The sequence below is a fragment of the Strongylocentrotus purpuratus genome, unplaced genomic scaffold (genome assembly GCF_000002235.5).
Source record: "Strongylocentrotus purpuratus isolate Spur 01 unplaced genomic scaffold, Spur_5.0 spur5_scaffold_3, whole genome shotgun sequence".
NCBI lineage: Eukaryota > Metazoa > Echinodermata > Echinoidea > Camarodonta > Strongylocentrotidae > Strongylocentrotus > Strongylocentrotus purpuratus.
In genome coordinates, this window is record NW_022145609.1 from 22,253,702 (window position 1) to 22,273,854 (window position 20,153).

At 39.9% G+C, this 20,153-nt stretch overlaps 2 protein-coding genes across 2 annotated transcripts; both read right to left on the minus strand.

Moving 5' to 3' along the window:
• Positions 1–1,693: 1,693 nt before the first annotated feature.
• Positions 1,694–9,329, minus strand: LOC100893849 (protein fem-1 homolog C). Its single transcript, XM_011684639.2, has 2 exons — positions 9,162–9,329; positions 1,694–3,589 (listed from the first exon to the last, which is right to left on the minus strand). The coding sequence occupies exon 2, from the start codon at positions 3,544–3,546 to the stop codon at positions 1,750–1,752; it is 1,797 nt and encodes a 598-aa protein (XP_011682941.1). The 5' UTR covers positions 3,547–3,589; positions 9,162–9,329; the 3' UTR covers positions 1,694–1,749.
• A 3,966-nt stretch (positions 9,330–13,295) lies between these two features.
• On the minus strand, positions 13,296–19,634 carry LOC115928823 (protein fem-1 homolog C-like). The gene is made up of 2 exons (XM_030996789.1): positions 19,494–19,634; positions 13,296–16,619 (listed from the first exon to the last, which is right to left on the minus strand). Coding segments are annotated over exons 1-2 (939 nt in total). The 5' UTR covers positions 19,496–19,634; the 3' UTR covers positions 13,296–15,682.
• Between the last annotated feature and the right edge of the window lie 519 nt (positions 19,635–20,153).

Here is a 20,153-nt window from a genome sequence, read left to right on the forward strand (position 1 = left end):
ACAATTAAATCATATAATTCCAAAAAATAGTTATTTGAATTACCGTTTAAAGGAAAATTACAATGTTGTTTTCATTGTCAGATCCCGATGATGACGCCTAATCCTTGCTTGCCATATGGATTCTGCACATGTGCAACGCAGTGCAAAAATAATAGCGAACAAGGATGAGCAGCGCTCATGCTTTCGCACACTATGGCGCGCATAGTGAAATCTTTAATACACGCAGTGAAATCGTTGATACAATTTCGCATATTTTTTTTCTAAATCGAGGTCAGGAGCAAGTTTCAAGGTTTGCAACATGTCAAAGTTGCTTCTGTATATATCATTTTACATATCATCATGCCAAGATTGCAAATTTTGCCCCCCCCCCCCCGATCTTTGTTACAGGATTTTGTGGTAAAAAGGAACACAAATATGTGACCTCTTTTTGCTCTCTATTTTACAAAATCCTGGATCTGCACGTGCCTTAAGGCCCAGAAGGACACCCCCCCCCCCCCCAAAAAAAAAAAAAGTTGAAATACATTCTTCTAGAACCACATCTACACAGGACTGTACATCCGATTATGGTGTCATTATGAAAATTGTTACACAAAATTTTCATTGAACCCTGAGTCAATGACTGAGCAAGTTGTAGCAATGGCTTATCAGGAAGCAAAGTAAAAAGCAACCAATGTGTAATAGAAGGCACATAAAAACATAAAGTATCAAACCGTAAAGGAGTTTGCATAGTGGCACAAATGGTTAAAAATGCAGAACTTGATCTGAGAGTAACTAACAAAATCTGTCAAATTACCCCTTTAATTTCTTGTGATATGAAATCTATATTACAAGACCTTTCGTGACCATGCCGGTTAATGATTGTTCTCCAGAGTGTTCAGTCTAAAGCGATACAATGAGCTGAGACAAATGATCTGTTAACTTTCTAATTCCATTAGTCAATCTAGGTTCCTGTCTCCTTTTGCCTTCAGTGCATCCTTGCAAAACACGAACTAGATGGATATGTTCGACTGCGCGCAGTCGAAAATGATGCCTCCGCCATAGAGCAATTTTTCAAATTCAAGTTTGATTGTAATCCATTAACAGGTTCGCAAAATATCGCGATTACAAGTTATTTTTTATATACATGTACCCTGTATGACCCTTTGGTCTTTGATCTTATGACACCTAAAATCTGATCAGGTCAATGGCTCTGCAAGATACATACATGTCTCGAGTTTGATAGTAATCCATCCGTCAGTTGTAATAAGAAGGCATTCACAAGCTATTTTTGCATACATAATGAGCCCCATGACCTTTGACCTCATGACCCCACAATCTACTCAATTCATTTGCTTTACAAGATAAATACATGTTTTAATGGTGATCTGTTCATCGGTTTAATGATGTGATCATAAGCTATTTTTGCATATATAATGAGCCCTGTGACCTTTGACCTTTGACCCCAATATCTAATCAGATCATTGGCTCTGCAAGATACATACATGACTAAAGTTTGGCAGAAATCCATCCATCGGTTCTTGAGATAACGTGATCACGAGCTATTTTTGCATACATAATGAGCCCTGCGACCTTTGACCCCCTGACCCCAAAATCTAATCAGTTCATTGGCTTTGCCAGATACATACATGGTTTAAGTTTGGCAGGAATTCAACTATCGGTTTTTGAGATAACGCGATCACGAGAACGGGACGTACAACCCTAAAACATAATGCCTCCAGCTCCTTCCTTTAAAGGCATAAAAATTATAAATCACTCATTGTCTTCACCACTGTCTTCACTACTGTCTTCATTTGTTTTTAATAATTTTAATAATTCTAACTCTAATTCCGCAGTTCCACCATCCACCAGCTCACGCAGCCTCAGAGGAAGGACGTCTTGGTAGTTGATCTTGTGTCGCAGGACTACTCTGGCAGCTGCTTCCTCCAGACGTAATACTGAGGTTGGTGGATTCACCAATGTCTGAATGAGATAGATGTTTGGATTCCCAAATCTACCATGCAGCAATCGCATAAGGTCTCTGGCGGTATCTCCTACTCTATTCACTGCATCTAGTGGACACCCGTGACGTAAAAAGGCCAGAGCAAGATCCTGAATACATTCAAGATATCTTTCTGCATATGTAGAGTACGCTACCATGTGCAGCAGAGTGTTGCGATTGTTCACATCCTGGTAAGAAGCTTTGTCGCAGAGTAGAACCCGGAGAAACACAAACTTTACCTTCAAAAGGTACCTTCTATCGATTACGGTGTCTACGCACTCTACGGTTTCTTCAAACTTGTCCTGCAGAAGAGTCATGATTTTGAGTGCTACAGAAGGCATCCTGGGATACTCATCTTGCCTTTCCCTAAACGTCCTACCTCGAATGAATTTCAGTAACTTCTCTACATCTTCCAAGGTGGATTTCAAGTCATCAAAACTAAAGCAAGAAAATGCTTCAGAAAAAAGTATGTCACCAAAGCTTCCCATAAGTGAACGACACACCCGCCCCAACAGACTATCAATAGGTACATTATTAACTACTGAACCATAGGCACACAGCAAATCTCTTGCACGTTGTCGAACCTCTTTTTTGCCATCATGCACACAGAAGAATTCATAATTACTAGCTATGTGACCTAGTACTGTTCCTAGCTGCAATTCTCCACTTCTTTCAAAACCAAGGGTACAGGAGAATATTTGAAAGCCTGCTTCTACCATGTCTTCATGGTACATTAAAAGACTTGCAAAGTGTGTAAGGGAAGGGTAGAGGTATCTCTGCTTGAGACTTGGGGGAAATAATCTCTCACCAACTAAGAATGCATGGGCCTTTAAAGCACTTTCAGACAATTCAACCGCCTTGATTTCCTCCAATGTGTGAAATTCTGTCAAAGAGAGCTTCGAGAAACACAGTACAAGTTCAGAAGTTTCAGCTTGGCCTGTGATAACTCCTGCATCTTCTTGTAAGTCTAAGGCTCTGCAGAAAGAGTGAAATGCATCTTTGAGAGCCGGTTCGTCAAGAGTAGCTTGTGACACTCCAAGTATTTGAGAAGCTGTGATCTTGTCCTCCAAAGGACTACCATCATCAATCAATAAGAAGAAGTCAACAATGTCCTTAAAATTGTAAAATGCAGCTACACATGCTGGATTCCATCCATCTAGGTTCTTCTGAACAGATGCTCCATACTTCAGAAGAAGCTTCACAATAGATACCTTGGTGGTCGTCCATTTTTTTGGTTTATAGAATGTTCTAGATAAGTACTCCTCTTCTACTATGTCTTCTACCATGCATGCAAAATGCAAAGGGGTATTACCCATCATTAAACTATTGGAGTTGGGGTTGGCACCATTTGCTAACAAGAACTTGACAACATCCTCAAGACCTGTCAAACATGCGAGCATCAGAGGTGTTTGTCCTTCCTTGTTTCGGACATCAATACGACCCTCTTGAGCACATCGCTCTAGCATCTCTTCAGTCACCATCCTCCGCGAAATCGCAGTTGCCAAGTCACACGATCTCAGGAACGACAAGTACCTACATCCAGATTCCATTGTTGCTGACTCAGACATCTCAGATACTACATGGTTCACCAGCTACATCATAACAGGTTCCCTGCCAAAGATAGAAATAAATAGGGAGTTAAGTAAAGAGTGGCATATACATGTACATGTATATAAAATAATAATAGTGAGCCCAATAATAGAGGGTCGCTATTCATAATGCGAAATGAGGGTCGCTATTCATAAAACGAGAAGAGGGTCGCTATTCATAATACAAAATGAGGGTCGCTATTCATAATAGGAATAGAGGGTCGTTATTCATAATAAGGTCACTATTCATAACACAAAATGAGGTTCGCTATTCATAATAAGAGTAGAGGGTCGCTATTCATAATAGGAAATGAGGGTCGCTATTCATAATAGGAATAGAGGGTCGCTATTCATAATAGGAAATGAGGGTCGCTATTCATAATAGGAGTAGAGATTCGCTATTCATAATAGGAGTAGAGGTTCGCTATACATAATACAAAATGAGGGTCGCTATTCATAATAGAAATAGAGGGTCGCTGTTCATAATAGGAGTAGAGGGTCACTATTCATAATAGCGACCCTCATTTCATATTATGAATAGCGATCCTCTACTCCTATTATGAATAGCGACCCTCTACTCCGATTATGAATAGCGACCCTCATTTCATATTATGAATAGCGACCCTCATATCGTATTATGAATAACGAACCTATACTCCTATTATGAATAGCGACCCTCATTTTGCATTATGAATATCGACCCTCTACTCCTATTATGAATAGAGACCCTCATTTCGCATTATGAATAGCGACCCTCATTTCGTATTATGAATAGCGACCCTCTTGCCTTAGTATGAATAGCGACCCTCATTTCATATTATGAATAGCGACCCTCTACTCATATTACGAATAGCGACCCTCATTTCAAATTATGAATAGCGACCCTCTACTCATATTATGAATAGCGACCCTCATTTCATATTATGAATAGCGACCCTCATATCGTATTATGAATAGCGAACCTATACTCCTATTATGAATAGCGACCCTCATTTCGCATTATGAATAGCGAACCTCTTCTCGTATTATGAATAGCGACCCTCTTCTCCTATATGAATAGCGACCCTTATGAATAATGAACCTTATGAATAGAGACCCTCATTTCGCATTATGAATAGCGACCCTCATTTCGTATTATAAATAGCGACCCTCTTTTCTTATTATGAATAGCGACCCTTATGAATAACTACCCCGATTTTGCATTATGAATAGCGACCCTCATCTCTTATTATGAATACCGGCCCTTTTCCCTGATTATGAATAGCGGTCCTTATGAACCTTATGAATAATGACCCTTTTCTCAAATTATGAAAAGCGGTCCTTATGAATAGCGGTCCTTATGAATAACGGACCTTATGAATTTAGCGGACCTAATATGAATAGCCGTCCTTATGAATAGCGTCATTCCCATTTTCAACATTTGTCTCATATCCTGTTCAAACCTCCCAGGGATACAAAATGTCCCAAATATCTAAATTTATTGGTGAAATCAGAAAATATCTTATAAATGACAAATGGCATGAAACCTTCCCCCCTTCAATTTCCAAAAATCAACATGAGAAATGAAACTCTTAGAAATTAATTTTACTCAGCCTTGGCCTTGCACGATGTCCTTCAACGGGGTATTGATAAATGTAGATAAACGGCAGCCTTTAAAATTGTAAAACACCCCCCTGTTTGCCAAGAGGGTGGGGGGGGGGGGGGGTATTGAACACCCAAAACTCCCCCCCCCTCGATACCGCCAATGGAGGCGCAACAAGTAGTCTACAACTACAAGTAGTGCAGTCCTGCATTAAAGTTTTTAAAGCCTGTCTGCACTAGTTTGTCCGGGGGGGGGGGGGTTATTATACACCTCCCTGCAAGGTCACTAACAGGTGGTTATCTCATCAATTCAGCTCTGCATGCATTAACATAAGAAAAAGGATTCACAGGGACCAATTGCAGTCACTGATTAGGCATTGCTTGATATAGAGGGCAGTGGGGCATTAAACCATTATGAATTTGAAGAAGTCCGTTTACAAGCGATATTTCATAAATCTTCTAATTTTTGTTTAGCTCAATGGGGTGGGGGCATCGAAATCCAAGTAAGTAGAAGGATTTTCCGAGACCGCTGAATTGCACCGCCGTGCGCCATCTTGGATAGAACGAGCGCTGTGAAAGCGAACTGCGACTACGTGCTATGTGTATGCTCAACTTTCGTCTGCAAAATGCCATATTGTGCAGCTTTCAACTGCACCAATCGCCTTAAAAGAGGCTCTGGAATAATCTTTCATAGTTAGGTGATCACTTCATTAAAAAACAGTTTTGCATGATAATCCTAACGCAGAAAGCCACAGACTAAAGCGTGTATTAACATCGGTCCCATCTATTCATTTCCATGTTTGTGAACTGTTTTCGCTCGAGTTTAATGACATCGGCTATGAACTATCAAAAATATTGAATTCCACAGAGCTGCAAAGTATTATAAACCGATAATATCGAATACATGATATCCAGAGAATACTGTACTGTTTTGTTTTGTTCTGTTTTTTTTTTTGGGGGGGGGGGGGAATCATTGGGGCATAACTGAGCAGGTCACTTTCTTTGTTTGACTTGGTGAAACTTGGTTCAAGTTACTTTGAAGATTAACTTGAACTTATGAACATGTTGCATCGCGGCGCTGGTATTAATAGTGACACAATTTCCCGTGAGTCGTCAGACTTTCAAGCATTATTGTAAGAAATTTACTGGAATTTACTCAAAATTTACACCTTAATTTTGGACATTTAAATTGTTGTAAAACACAAGAAATTTTACTCAAAGTTGGTCATTGTGAAAGTTATACGACCTCTCAGTCATGGCAGTTAAAGAAGCTACCTGCATGAACCTTCCTACGTCCTCTAAAACTTACTCCTCAGATGAATATGTGTAGATTATGTAGTGATTTCATATGGCCTAGTAAAGCACAGCACTTGAAATACAAATCAAGACAAAAAAAAAACACCAGGCAATATTTTGCGAAGCTCCCATTATTCTGGTACATGCATAAAGACATATACATATTTGGGGATTTCTGCTGTAAAAGGGTAAAAAAATTGGTCAATCTTATTTATGTGTATTTTTTTACATAATATTTCACCATTGATGAAATAAATATACTAATTCAAACAGACTATTTCATCTACTCCTTCCCACTGAAATGACAGAATGTGCACTACAGGGATAATATAGTATACGATATTTATTACGATGTTTGCCCTATTGGTCTATTTTGTGTTTTATACATCTAGGCTTACCCAGAGAGAAAGGAATTGTGTGATTCTATTATTGACACTAGCCTGTCTTCTGTCTGACAGGTTTAAGTATAGTTTGAATCTGATTGCATAAATTAGATTTGAGATTAGAATTTGCGAAAGAGGCATCAAAGAAATAAAAAAACAACTGGATTATTGTCAACGTGTTTCAGGGAAAGGGATTTTCTTTAAATTTTGTATTTTTAACTTGACTCTGATCACTTATGGTTCCCAAAGCTATTTACAAATTATTGTGCGTATGTTTCTTGATAATGGATAATGTATTCGGTGATGGCATAGTGCCACTAGATGTGTGTACAAACAAATTGTTTCGTCAAATTAGATAAGGAAGTCACTCATTATGTTGTATGAAAATCTGTATACAGAGGTTTACGGTGTATGCAAACGATCCCTGTTTTGTTATAAAATATTGTCCAATGATTTTATTGTTCAATGTGCAGTGTCATCTATTCTACACTATTGAATTCAAACTGTAGTTGCAATGGTTGTATCCATGTTTACCAACTGAAAGAGCTTGAGCTAAATGAAAGTTGCAACTTTCATCTAGAGTAAAAATCTGTTTTAAAAGTTTTCACTGAAATCAGATGAATCCATACATTGCTTCATGAACAAACCAAAGAGAGGGAAATACTTATTCATATGTATTATATCTTGTTGATGTTTAGTTTTTTAATGAAGTGTGTTCAAGTTTTGAGTGCTAAAAGGGAGAAAATCTTGCCTTTTGTACATTGTAGTCAGTCAAATGTACATGTGATTATTTCTCTGTGTGTTAAAATGAATAAGAAATGTGCCGGTATAAACATAATGTGCCATGATTGCTTGCTTGAGGAACGTTTTTTCCACACCATTGAGGATTTTTTTCTTCATATCCACCATTACAATAGTTCATGGATGTTTTAATATGTACTGTATACATTCATGTAATACATAGCGCAATGCCAAGGTTAAAAAAAAACTTAATAAAGATGAAAGTATTCACAATTATGTGGAAAGACATGTGAATAGTTGCCACAATGTGTCATTACTTAACACTTCTTAGACAAATTTTTAATATGCCTATATGGGATGAAAATAATATCTGGCAGCTAAATGGTAGCCTCCCAAGGGAAAGAAAAGAAATAATATTAATATTCAGTGGGCCTACTTCTGCAGTGCCTAGAATCAAAGGGATAGAGAAAGAGAGAGGGGAGAGAGACAAAAAGAAAGAGGGGGAGAGTGAAAGAAAAAGGGGGAGAGAAAAAGAGAAGGGGATAGAGAGAAAGAGAGAAAGAAAGGGAGAGTGAAAGAAAAAGAGAGGGAGAGAGAGAAGGGGATAGAGAGAAAGAGAGAGGGAGTAGAGAAAGGGGTAGAGAGAAAGAAGGGGAGAGGGGGAGTGTGAAAGAAAAAGAGAGGGAGGGAGAGAAGGGGATAGAGAGAGGGGGAGTGGGAAGAGAAACACAAAGACTGAGAATTTACGAGTGTGTGTAAAGAGAAAGTGGGAGTGATTTATATAGATAGAGCCTAAATAATTTGATATATTCTTTCTATCACAGAAAGAGACAAAACTAGCCTAATACCACAAATGATATTTAACAAATAGTCTAGCTCTTTTAGTCTTTATGCAAAAAAACCCTAAAATTTCAACTCCCCTACTGTCCAAGCTGCCACTCTTATTCCAATATTCAAGTCATCAAACATCTGTATGGGACTTGGAAAAGGGCATAAACAATATATGTAAAGATATTTTTCACCAAAACTAACAATAAAACCCTGGTTTCTGGACGTCCCTTCCTCCAATTGCAATAGGAGCTTGTACACAATACGTATGCGCAGGCGATTTCTTGTACTACGCAAAATGGCGGCGGGCGCACTCGAGCGGTGCCATTGCGCTGCGTGAAACGTGAACGGACACAATCCTTCTACTTGGTTTGAGTTCGTTGGGTGGGGGGTGGGTTTTTTTTTTCCCGCAACATCCACCCCCCCCCCCCCCCCTATTGAGCAACAAGAACAACACTTTTGAAGAACTTTCACAAGCAATATTTCATAAATCTTCTAAGAATTATTACGTCAGACAATACAGAAAGGACAAATATCTATGATGGTTCGACTAGTGCTATTCGGCAAATATTGCAAATGAACAGCGATAAAATAACCGACTGGGGCCTGGGTTTGGTCGCAATGATAATGCGACCTCGCTTGACGTCGGCAGTCTATGAATCTAGTGAACAATAAAACGAATATCGGTACGTGTGAAATTCTAAATAAATCTGTCATAAAAAACAGTGACATCGGCAACAGAAATAAACAAAATTGTCCTCTCACATCTAGGTCCTGCACGAAGCTGTCCTGCATGTTCTCTGCATCTGTTAATCGGTGTTATTTTACCCTCATACACATATTCATGGCAGAGCCCTATGTATAGAATCGAGATGATAAACATAAAGTCATCACATGCAGTCTAGCTCCAGTGCGGATGCGATGTATGTAATCTCCAACATGTACGTTTTGGCCTATATTGCCCCCCCCCCCCCCCCCATGGCTACGTGCCTGGTTATATGTGCCCTTCATCTAAGAGGGGACGGTTTAGGGTTTTTCTTTTGTCTCGATTATTGGCGATCTAAACAAATTTCAAATAAATTGCATGCACAATGGCCTCCCTCAATCATATCCATTTCTCTTGCATGGCCATGCATGGGAAGGGTTTAATATAGTACATTTCCTCACATTCCTCACAAACATAGCTAGATCTAGCTTCATTCTCTTCTTGCTTTCTTTCGTTAAATAATTACATTTGCATTGTGAAGTTTGCCACCCCTCCCTTTCTCGATCTCTCTCCATTGTTCACACTTTGACTCGATCTCTGCGCTCCTCTCACCCGATAGCTTTTTGCAATAGGCTATTCAGGGGTGCATATATACATTCACGAAAAGGCGGCAAAATTCAAAGGCTTATTAAATTTACAGAGTGCAAATTGAAGCAACGAGAATTACATTTCGATTAGGAAATCAATCGATAGTCCCGTATTCGGCACTGTGTAGTAGGATATTATATTGGTACTTTTGGGAAGGAGAATTAGGCGGGCCGGGGGGTAGTGGGTAGTGCATGAGCACTTTTTTTTTCTTTTTCTCGTGAGAAAATATTTAGCGGCGGGGGGGGGGGGGGGGGGGGATATGGACCGAGCTCTATTTCATTTTACTTTTTACTCAACACCCGATCCACCCCCCCCCCCCCCCCCCGCGAGCAGCAAAATTACTTCTTCTTTTTGGCCAGGGGAGGGGCCCGGGTCCCCCCCCCCCCCCCCCCCACCGGCTCAGCCCCTGACAGTATGCGTGCACCAAGACGAAAATCCAATTGAAACCAATTGAACACCCATTGAATTTTCAATTGGTTTCATCTGGTTCCAATTGGTTTTAATTGGTCTCAATAGGTTTCAATGGGACTTTAATAGGACTTCAGCGACTTCAGATGGTTTCAGGTCCAGATTGGCCCTATTGGCCCCATGGGATCTCAATTGGTTTCAATTGAAATTCCATTAAAGTCTAATGGGGCCAATTGAAACCAATAGAAACCAATAGGACCCATAGAAACCAATAGAAACCAACAGATCTATGTATCTCATGCCTATTCATTATTACTTTACACGTGTCACGTGTTTGTTAAGCAAATTATGACAATGCACATCAATTTTGTGATTTCTATTTTCCTTCGGCAATTATTTAAAGTTATCTAAAGTTAATCTTAAATTCACTTCAAATTATCTATGTGATCATGGAGTTAATGCAATTGAGATTAGAATATATCTAGTTTTTTTTTTTTTTATGGTCAGTTTTATTCTTTTCTCTCTTGAAACAAATTATAATCTTAGTACAAATTACAATCATCATATGTAACACTCACTGCAAATGTGATGACATTATAAATCAGTATAAATTTTTGTCTTACAAACGGCTTCAAAGAAAACTTACATAGATAGTTCCTATACATCATATTCGACACAAAAATCCATATTTTCAAAGAAAACATATGCAGTTATATAATCCAAAATTTTTGTTTTAACAATGTAGCAACTTATACTTCTTTTATACTGTTGTCCTGAGAAAAAAGTTTTCTCTTTTTGTTAACTCTACCCTACCCGACCTCTCCCTTATCCCCCTCCCCCCCCCCCCCCCCCTCTTAACCGGTGGACGACTGGCTCTGGGTTCCAATTGTTTGTCTTATACTCAGGTTTTCCCATTTAGAAAAATGAATAGTGAGAGTTCCCCTCATTGCAGCCAATTTCCTTTCTTCTACTTTATCCCCTATTATACTATTCTTTATTTCATTAAAAGAGGGTGGTTTTTTAAGTTCTCTATTTCTATAAATCAGATATTTAACAAGAATTAAAACATGATTCATTAATTGATATTTTCCTTTATTACTCTCCTCTTACCCATACAGAATTTCCTCCAAACTACAGTTGTGTATTTCAAAGTCTAAAAATCTCGTGCACATTCCCCACACTGATTGTGCAAATTCACAAGTATAGAATAAATGTTTATATGTTTCTTCATCTTTTTCGCAAAATGAGCATAACTTAGTCGAGACAAGACCAAAACGGAAGAGGTGATGGTTTGTATATAATATATTATGTATAAGTTTGAACTGAAACTCTCTTAATCGACTGTTAAGTGTACACTGTCTTAGTCTTAAAAATATGTTTTCTATTTCCTTACAGGAAAAACCATAGTTCCTTCCAATTCTCTCAAAAACCAAAGGTTTAAAATCATCTTTCTTTATTAATTGTACATAAATTTGTTTTGATTTTAGATCAGCTATATTAGTTGTTTTCTTCCCCACAGTGAAATCAGTTCCAGAATTGTTTTTTTCTTCTCCCTTTCTAAAATTATTTTTCCAACAAACTGGTAAACAGGCATAAAAGTGCTTGATCTTTTCAATTTCATTTACTTCAACACCTAAATCGATAAAATGCCCGTCACATTTTAGTTTACCATCGTTTTCCAGAATATGTTTTAATTTGTAAATTCCTTTGTCATACAACCTCTTATCGTATATACAACTTCCTTTATATCGAATAAGTTTATTATTAAAAATTACCACATCACCAATGTCTATACTAGTTGGTGGACAATATCGATTATGAAGTATCAGTTTATCATTTGTTCTTCTACCTGGATCGATTTACCAATTGAATCCCCATTGAATGCCACCATTGAATCCCAATTGAATACCAATTGGCAATTTTGGAGTACATGGAAAGTGAAACAATGGGTACCTATTGGTCCCCATTGAAACCATTGCCAGTTGGTTTCAATGGGGACCAATTGCCAATTGGTTTCAATAGGTACCCATTGTTTCACTTTCCATGTAGGCCTACTCCAAATGGCCAATTGGTATTCAATATGGGGGCTGATTCAATGGGGATTCAATTGGATTTTCGTCTTGGGTGGCCCCGTTATGGTAGTGCCCTTCAGCTTTAAATAAATAAGGGGAAGGGTAAGGGTTTCTTCTGCCTGTCTCGATTAAAATGGCGTGTTTCTAATTTTAAATAAATTGCATGCAAAAATGACCTCCCTTAGTCATATCCGTTTCTCTTGCATGGCATGGAGCAGTTCTTCTTGTCCTCTTCTTGTGGTAAATGACGGTCCCCTGGATGCTCATCTGACCGTAATTAATTGCTAAAACCCCAGAGCTTACGGGGGCTCCGCCCCCGGACCTCACCAAGGGCCCTAAGGCGGTCCCCTGGATGCTCGATCATCTGACCGTAATTAAATACCTAAAACCCTGAGCTTCCACGGGCTCTGCCCCTGGACCCCACCAAGGGCTCCAAGGCGGGCCCCTGGATGCTCATCTGACCGTAGTTAAATATAAAAACCTCTGAGCTTTTTGGGGGCTCTCCCCCCCCCCCCCTGGAACACGTCAATGGCCTTAAAGAGGGCACCTGGATGCTCATCTAAGTTCCTAACCGTAATTAAATACCTAAAACCCCTGAGCTTCCGGGGGCTCAGCCCCTTGACCCCCTGCCGAGGCTCATGCCCTGGACCCCACGCCAATTTACGCTATACCTGATCGTTAATACTCCACTTTGAAAAATGTTCCGCCGGACCTGCATGTAACGTGTAAGACTGGTGGAAGTGGTGGTGATGCAGATTTTTCGTCTGCCACCCCCCCCCCCCACCGAACGTTTTTATCTCATTACGTCACTGCCCCTGGAAGGTGAGCCCCCTGGAATGTTTGCCCCCCCCCCCCCCCCAATCCCAAACTGCTTCCGGCGCGCCTGCTCTCCATTGTTCAGACTTTCACTCTCTGCTCCTCTCACCCGATAGCTTTTTGCAATACATCTACATGTATGTCTCACTAAAATTAATAATAGCTCATGTTGTAACTAATCATTCAAAAGGTCTACAAGTTAATATCATGGACATTCCCAGTCTAAATAAGAACATGGACAAGAAAGCATATATGCAAATTGTATATGATTTTACAAATTTCACTATAATATGATGATCTTTTGAAATATCAAAGGCACAATGAGCAATAGTTATCACAATATGAGAGTGAAAGGTGAACATTAATGAATTGAATGCAACATTCCAAAACAAGAATATAACAAAATATGTAAAAATACACAGATTCAACCAGTTTCAATCAAAGCAAGAAAAACACTGCATTCATGAGGCTGTCAAGTTCAGGTTTGACAAAGTGAAAAATACATTCGCCAGTCTGACGACGAAATTGAAGTGTTCAAATTGTGACAAATAAAATAGTTTTCCCTTCTAAGTCTTTGTTTATCCTTTACTTTTGCCCCTCCTTTTTGTTGGGATAAGTGCTCTCTTCACAGGTCATGTAGTGATTAGGAGGGTGGAGGGACTCCTTCCAGTTTTTAATTGATTCAAAATTAATTTCAGTGAGGCACACATAGAAAATGAATGCAATATGGCAGATTTTGTGGTAAAAAGGAACACAAATAATTTTTATGTTACCTCTTTGTGCCCTCTTTTACAAAATCCTGAATCTGTACGTGCCTCAAAGCCAAGAAGGACACCCCTCCCCCCCCAAAAAGGTCAAATACCGGGGTACATTCTTTTAGAACCGCACCTACATGTACACAGGACTGTACATCAATTTTATGGTGTAATTACAACAATTGTTACACAGCATTTTCATTGAACCCTGAGTCAATGACTGAACAAGTTGTAGCATTGGCTTATCAGGTAGTAAAGTAAAAAGAAACCAATTTGTAATAGAAGGCACATTAAAACATAAAGTATCAAAATGTAAAGGAGTTTGCATAGTGGCACAAATGGTTCAAAATGCAGAACTTGATCTGAGAGTAACTAACAAAATCTGTAAAAATTACTCATCTAATTTCTCGTGACATGAAATCCATATTACAAGACAGGGCTTGCCCTTAACTTTTTGTCGAGGTGGCCAGCAGGGCCACTTGAGCAGGAGATCTGGGTGGCCAAATGGAATTTCAGGTGGCCCGGATATTTAAAAATCGGCAAATTTGTGGTTAAAAAAAAAAAAAAAAAATCAGCCGAGTTTGATTAGGGACAAGATTTTTTGAGAGGGTTCTAGACATTGTTATATGCGTTTAAAAGGTCGTCTAGAACCCTCGGGGCCCAAGTACATCGATAAATTTAAAAAAAAAATTAAAAATTAAAAAAAAAAAAAAAATTATTTTATTTTTTTAATTTAATTTAATTTTTTTGGTGGCCACCCGGGCCACCTAGTCGGTGATTTCAGGTGGCCCGACGCCATTTCAGGTGGCCATTGGCCCCGGGCCACCGCCAAATTCGAGCCCTGCAAGACCTTTCGTGACCAGGCCTGTTGATGATGGTTCTCAAGAGTGTTCAGTCTAAAGCGATACGTTGAGCTGAGACGAGTGATCTGTTAACTTTCTAATTCCATCAGTCAATCTAGGTTTCTGTCTCTTTTTGCCTTCAGTGCATCCTTGCAAAACACACAAAGTTATAAATCACTCATTGTCTTCACCACTGTCTTCACTACTGTCTTCATTTGTTTTTAATAATTTCAATAATTCTAACTCTAATTCCGCAGTTCCACCATCCACCAGCTCACGCAGCCTCGGAGGAAGGACGTCTTGGTAGTTGATCTTGTGTCGGAGGACTACTCTGGCAGCTGCTTCCTCCAAACGTAATACTGAGGTTGGTGGACTCACCAATGTCTGAATGAGATAGATGTTTGGGTTCCCAAATCTACCATGCAGCAATCGCATAAGGTCTCTGGCGGTTTCGCCCGATTCATTCACTGAATCTAGTGGACAACCGTGACGTAAAAAGGCCAGGGCAAGATCCTGAATACATTCAAGATATCTTTCTGAATATGTAGAGTACGCTACCATGTGCAGCAGCGTGTTGCCACTAGACTCATCCTGGTAAGAGGCATTGTCGGAGAGTAGAACCCTGAGGAACACAAACTTTACCATCAGAAGGTGGCTTCTATCTATTCCGCTGTCTAAGAGTTCCAGCAGAAGAGTCATGATTTTGTGTGCTACAGAAGGCATCTTGAGATACTCATCTTGCCTTTCCCTAAACATCCTACCTCGAATGAACCTCAGTAACTTCTCTACATCTTCCAAGGTGGATTTCAAGTCATCAAAACTCAAGCAAAAAAAGCTGCAGCAAAAAGTATGTCACCAAACCTTTCCATAAGCGAATGACACACCCCCAACAGACTATCAATATGTACATTATTAACTACTGAATCATAGGCACACAGCAGATCTCTTGCATGTTGACCAACAAGAGGTTGTGGTCCTTTTTTGCCATAATGCACAGAGTAGACTTGAAAGCTATCGGCTATGTGACCTAGAACAGTTCCTAGCTGCAATTCTTCTCTTCTTTCAAAACCAAGGGTACAGAGAGTATTTGAAAGCCTGCTTCTACCATGCCTTCATGGAATATTAAAAATCTTGCAAAGTGTGTAAGGGATGGGTAGAGGTATCTCTGCTTGAGACTTGGGGGAAATAGTCTCTCACCAACCAAGAATGCATGGGCCTGTAAAGCACTTTCAGACGATTCAACTGACTTGATTTCCTCCAATGTGTGAAATTCTGTCAAAGAGAGCTTCGAGAAACACAATGCAAGTTCAGAAGTTTCAGCTTGGCCTGTGATAACTCCTGCATCTTCTTGTAACTCTAAGGCTCTGCGGAAAGAGTGAAATGCATCTTTGAGAGCAGGCATTTCAAGAGTAGCTTGTGAAACTCCAAGTATTTGAGAAGCTGTGATCTTGTCCTCCAAAGGACTACCATCATCAATCAACAACAAGAAGTCAACGATGTCCTTGAACATGTAAAATGCAGCTACACATGCTGGAGTCCATCCATCTAGGTTCTTCTGAACAGATGCTCCATACTTCAGAAGAAGCTTCACAATAGATACCTTGGTGGTCGTCCATTTTTCTGGTCTATAGCATCTTCCAGATAAGCACTCCTCTTTTACTGTGTCTTCTACCATGCATGCAAAATGCAAAGGGGTATTACCCTTCGTTAAACTATTGGAGTTGGGGTTGGCACCATTTGTCAACAAGAACTTGACAACATCCTCAAGACCTGTCAAACATGCGAGCATCAGCGGTGTTTGTCCTTCCTTGTTTCGGACATCAATACGACCCTCTTGAGCACATCTCTCTAGCATCTTTTCACTCACCGTCCCCCGAGAAATCGCAGTTGTCAAGTCACACGATCTCAGTACCGACAGGGTTTCCTCACTGCTATATCCAGATGCCATGGTTGCTGACATCTCAGAAACAGGTTCCCTGCCAAAGATAGAAGGAAATAGAGAGCTAAGAAAAGAGTGGCATATATATGGAATAACAATAGTGAGGCCAATTGAAAAAGAAAACAAAATTTAGGAGGGGGATCAGTAATCTATGTATTTGACAATTTGATATTTTCCAGCACAAAAACATAGTGCCCGAATTTGTCCAATATTTGTCCATGGATGCACAATAGTTCAGCTAGAGGTTAAACAGTAAAACCTGCTTAGTTCTGTAACCTCACTCCATTTTACAGGATCGCTGTACATGTATGTATTTTCAACACTTGTCTCATATCCTGTTAGCTCCCAGAGATACAAAAAGTCCCTAATATTTAAATTTATTGGTGAAATCAGAAAATATATCTTTTAAAGGTTAGTGGCATAAAACCTTCCCCACTCAATTTCCCAAATTAACATGAGAGATTAAAATTCTCAGGAATTAATTTTACTCAGCCTTGGATGACCTTCAACTGCAATGGGGGGTATGGAGCTCTTTATTAATATTTAATTAATTATAAATTAATATCAGTGAGGCACAGAGAAAATGAATGCAAGATTGCAGATTTTGCCCCCCCCCCCCATCTTTGTTAGAGGCTTTTGAGGAACACAAATATGTGACCTCTTGGCCAGGGGAGGGGCCCGGCCCCCCCCCCCCCACCCCCCCCCTACTGGATAGTCCACAATCTGGCCGGTTTATTTTGTGATCTCCACCACACCGTACCAGCGTAAATATATTCAAATATTAATATGCAGCGCTAGAATGGCTAGGTTTAACAAGGGAAACACTCTGACTTGGTGGTCTCGCCTGCATTATGCAATTCAATATGATAAAAAATGAGGTTGGGACATTATTCATAGGCAGGGTGGCCCATTAGCAGGCCCCCCCCCCCCTCCCACCAAATGAAATCCTCTGAATATCAGCATTTTGAAGTGAATATTGACCAATCATCGGAAGAATTATTTACAATAAAATGTACCAAGATTAATAACTGTAATGGAATATGAAAAAATGATTTTTTTTTTTTAAATACTTTTTTTAATCCCCACATACACTGTACTGACCTAAAATGACCTTTGACCTTGACTTTGTGACCTGGAATTTGCGTCATAAGATTTGTGATACTTGATAACCCTTGTGTACAAGTTTCATGGAATTTGAACAAACTTTTTTGAAATTATGCTAAAATTTCAAAATCTTGATGTTGATAATTATAGCCAATGACACAAAAGAGTCTGTTGAACTGAAATGACCTTTGACCTTGATTTTGTGACCTGACATTCTGCTCACATGATTGGGAATACTTAATATAGTATTAATGACTGCTTTGAGCGAAATAGTTGTTTTTATACGCTCAAGGGAAGGTTAGAATTGTGCTATTGCCCGAGGCGTGCCAAGGGCAATAGCCCAATTGTAACCTTCCCGAGAGCGTATAAAAATTTAAAAAAATTCTCGAATATTAAAGCAGTCATTAATACTTTTATATGCCAAAAAAAAAAGAATCAACTTATGACACCACCTTGGCCTTTATCTAGTTTATCTGCACGGTTGTTTTTTATGAGTGTATCTTTGAGAGTAGACTAAAAAATAAAAAATAAAAAAACTTTTATCTAAGATGGGATTCGATCTCTTGCGCACCAACGATGATATGACTAAAATCACCGCCTTAGACCGCTCGGCCATCGCGCACTGATACCATATCTAGCAGTTTTCTCTGATTTATACATTAAAATTGATTGAAAACGGCTTCGCATGCTGGATGCTTCGCCGGCAGCTCCATTAAACGGGCCCTTCTTTTACTTTTGCAATGCATTGGCACGAACTTAGATCAAGATCTATCAGCAGATGTTGTTTTTGGAAGTTTATTTTCGTCTTCATGGCAACAATGCAAGATAAAACTGTCGGTAAGATCGATCGAGATTCAATTGTATTTAAAATTACCGACCAATTCATCGCATCGTATCGTATCCTCGATCGCTCAGACCATTTTTTAACATGTCAACCTATGGGTATTTCACCAAGACTGAACTATTTTCCCGGTAACCATGGTTACTGGGATTTTAGAACTATTTTTTAGAACTATTACATGGGTTTGGAATTTAACAGGAATAGTTAAAGTTTATGAATGCAATTTCGACCAATCAGATGCGCCCCTCAGCAAATAGTATATTGGAGTCACCTCTTGCACATAGTTTTAACCAGAACCTCTCAAGGCAGTCTATATTGTATACTAGTTTACAGGAGGGATTAGACCGCCCTGCAAGGTCATTGGACAGGGGCGGGTTCCTAGAAACCGTCATAAGTCTAACTTCTTGACTATCCCATTGAAGCGTGTGTTATAGAATTAACATGGGTTTCAATGGGATAGTCAAGAAGTTAGACTTATGACGGTTTCTAGGAACCCGCCACAGGTGGTTATCTCATCAACTCAGCTCTCAGTTATAACATAAGAAAAAGAGGATCAGTGGGGACCAATGGTCACCGATAAGGCATTGTTTAATATAGAGAGGGCGCAAGTACCTATACAACAAGAAGTGCAGTGGGCCTTTAATAACCCTTTTTGCCTTTAGTCCAAGTTTCATTGAATGAGAACTTATACTTTCAAAATTATACTAAAAATTGTGGACGCCGCCGCCGCCGTCGCCGTCACCGGAAAAGCGGCGCCTACAGTGTATGTCTCGCTTTTTGCAACAGACGAGACAAAAATTACGCGACCGGGGTTTGGTCACAATGATAATGCGACCTCGCTTTGTGTCGGCAGTCTATACATTTAGTGCACAGTAGAACGTACATCGGTACATCGAAATAAATCTCACTACAAAAACATCTCGACACCATGCACCGGCCAAAAGAAATAAAGAAAATTCCTCTCACATCTAGGTCCTGATCAGGCTCATGTCCACGCTGTCCTGTTCTCTGTCAAGTGTTGTTTGACCCTCAAAGGCCTCATACATATAAAAGGTAGAAATCTATAAACCTTGCAGCTGAATCAAGTCCGATATCGAGATGATATGAACTCCATATTATCATATAGTTGCATGCTGTGTGGATGCTAGACCGAAAGCTTCAGTCTCTCTAATCGTCGGTTGTTCCACTGATCTGAGACTACGTCTGGCTCCACTAGATGACAACAAATGTCAGTTTTATTAAAGAAATGACCCAAATCAGATGGTTATTGCTGTCTATGTGGATGCATGCAATAATCTCCAACGCAACGTGTTGGAGCTCGGTTCAGCAGCTTTTCCACGACTACGCCCACAACACGTACACCACCAACACGGAACACCGAACTTGAACCCCCCCCCCCCCCCCCCCCCCAAATGGCTTCTAGGACACCTACCCGGCCCCTGGACATCCACCTCCTGGACATCCACCCCCTGGACATATCCACCCCCTGGACAAGCACCACCTAGTCAACTACCCCCAGATCATATACCCCCCCCCCCCCCGCATGCCTTACGTACAATATACCCCCAGGACCAGTGGCGTAATGAGCAAAAACGTTGGGGGGGGGGCTGACCAAAAAAAAATCCG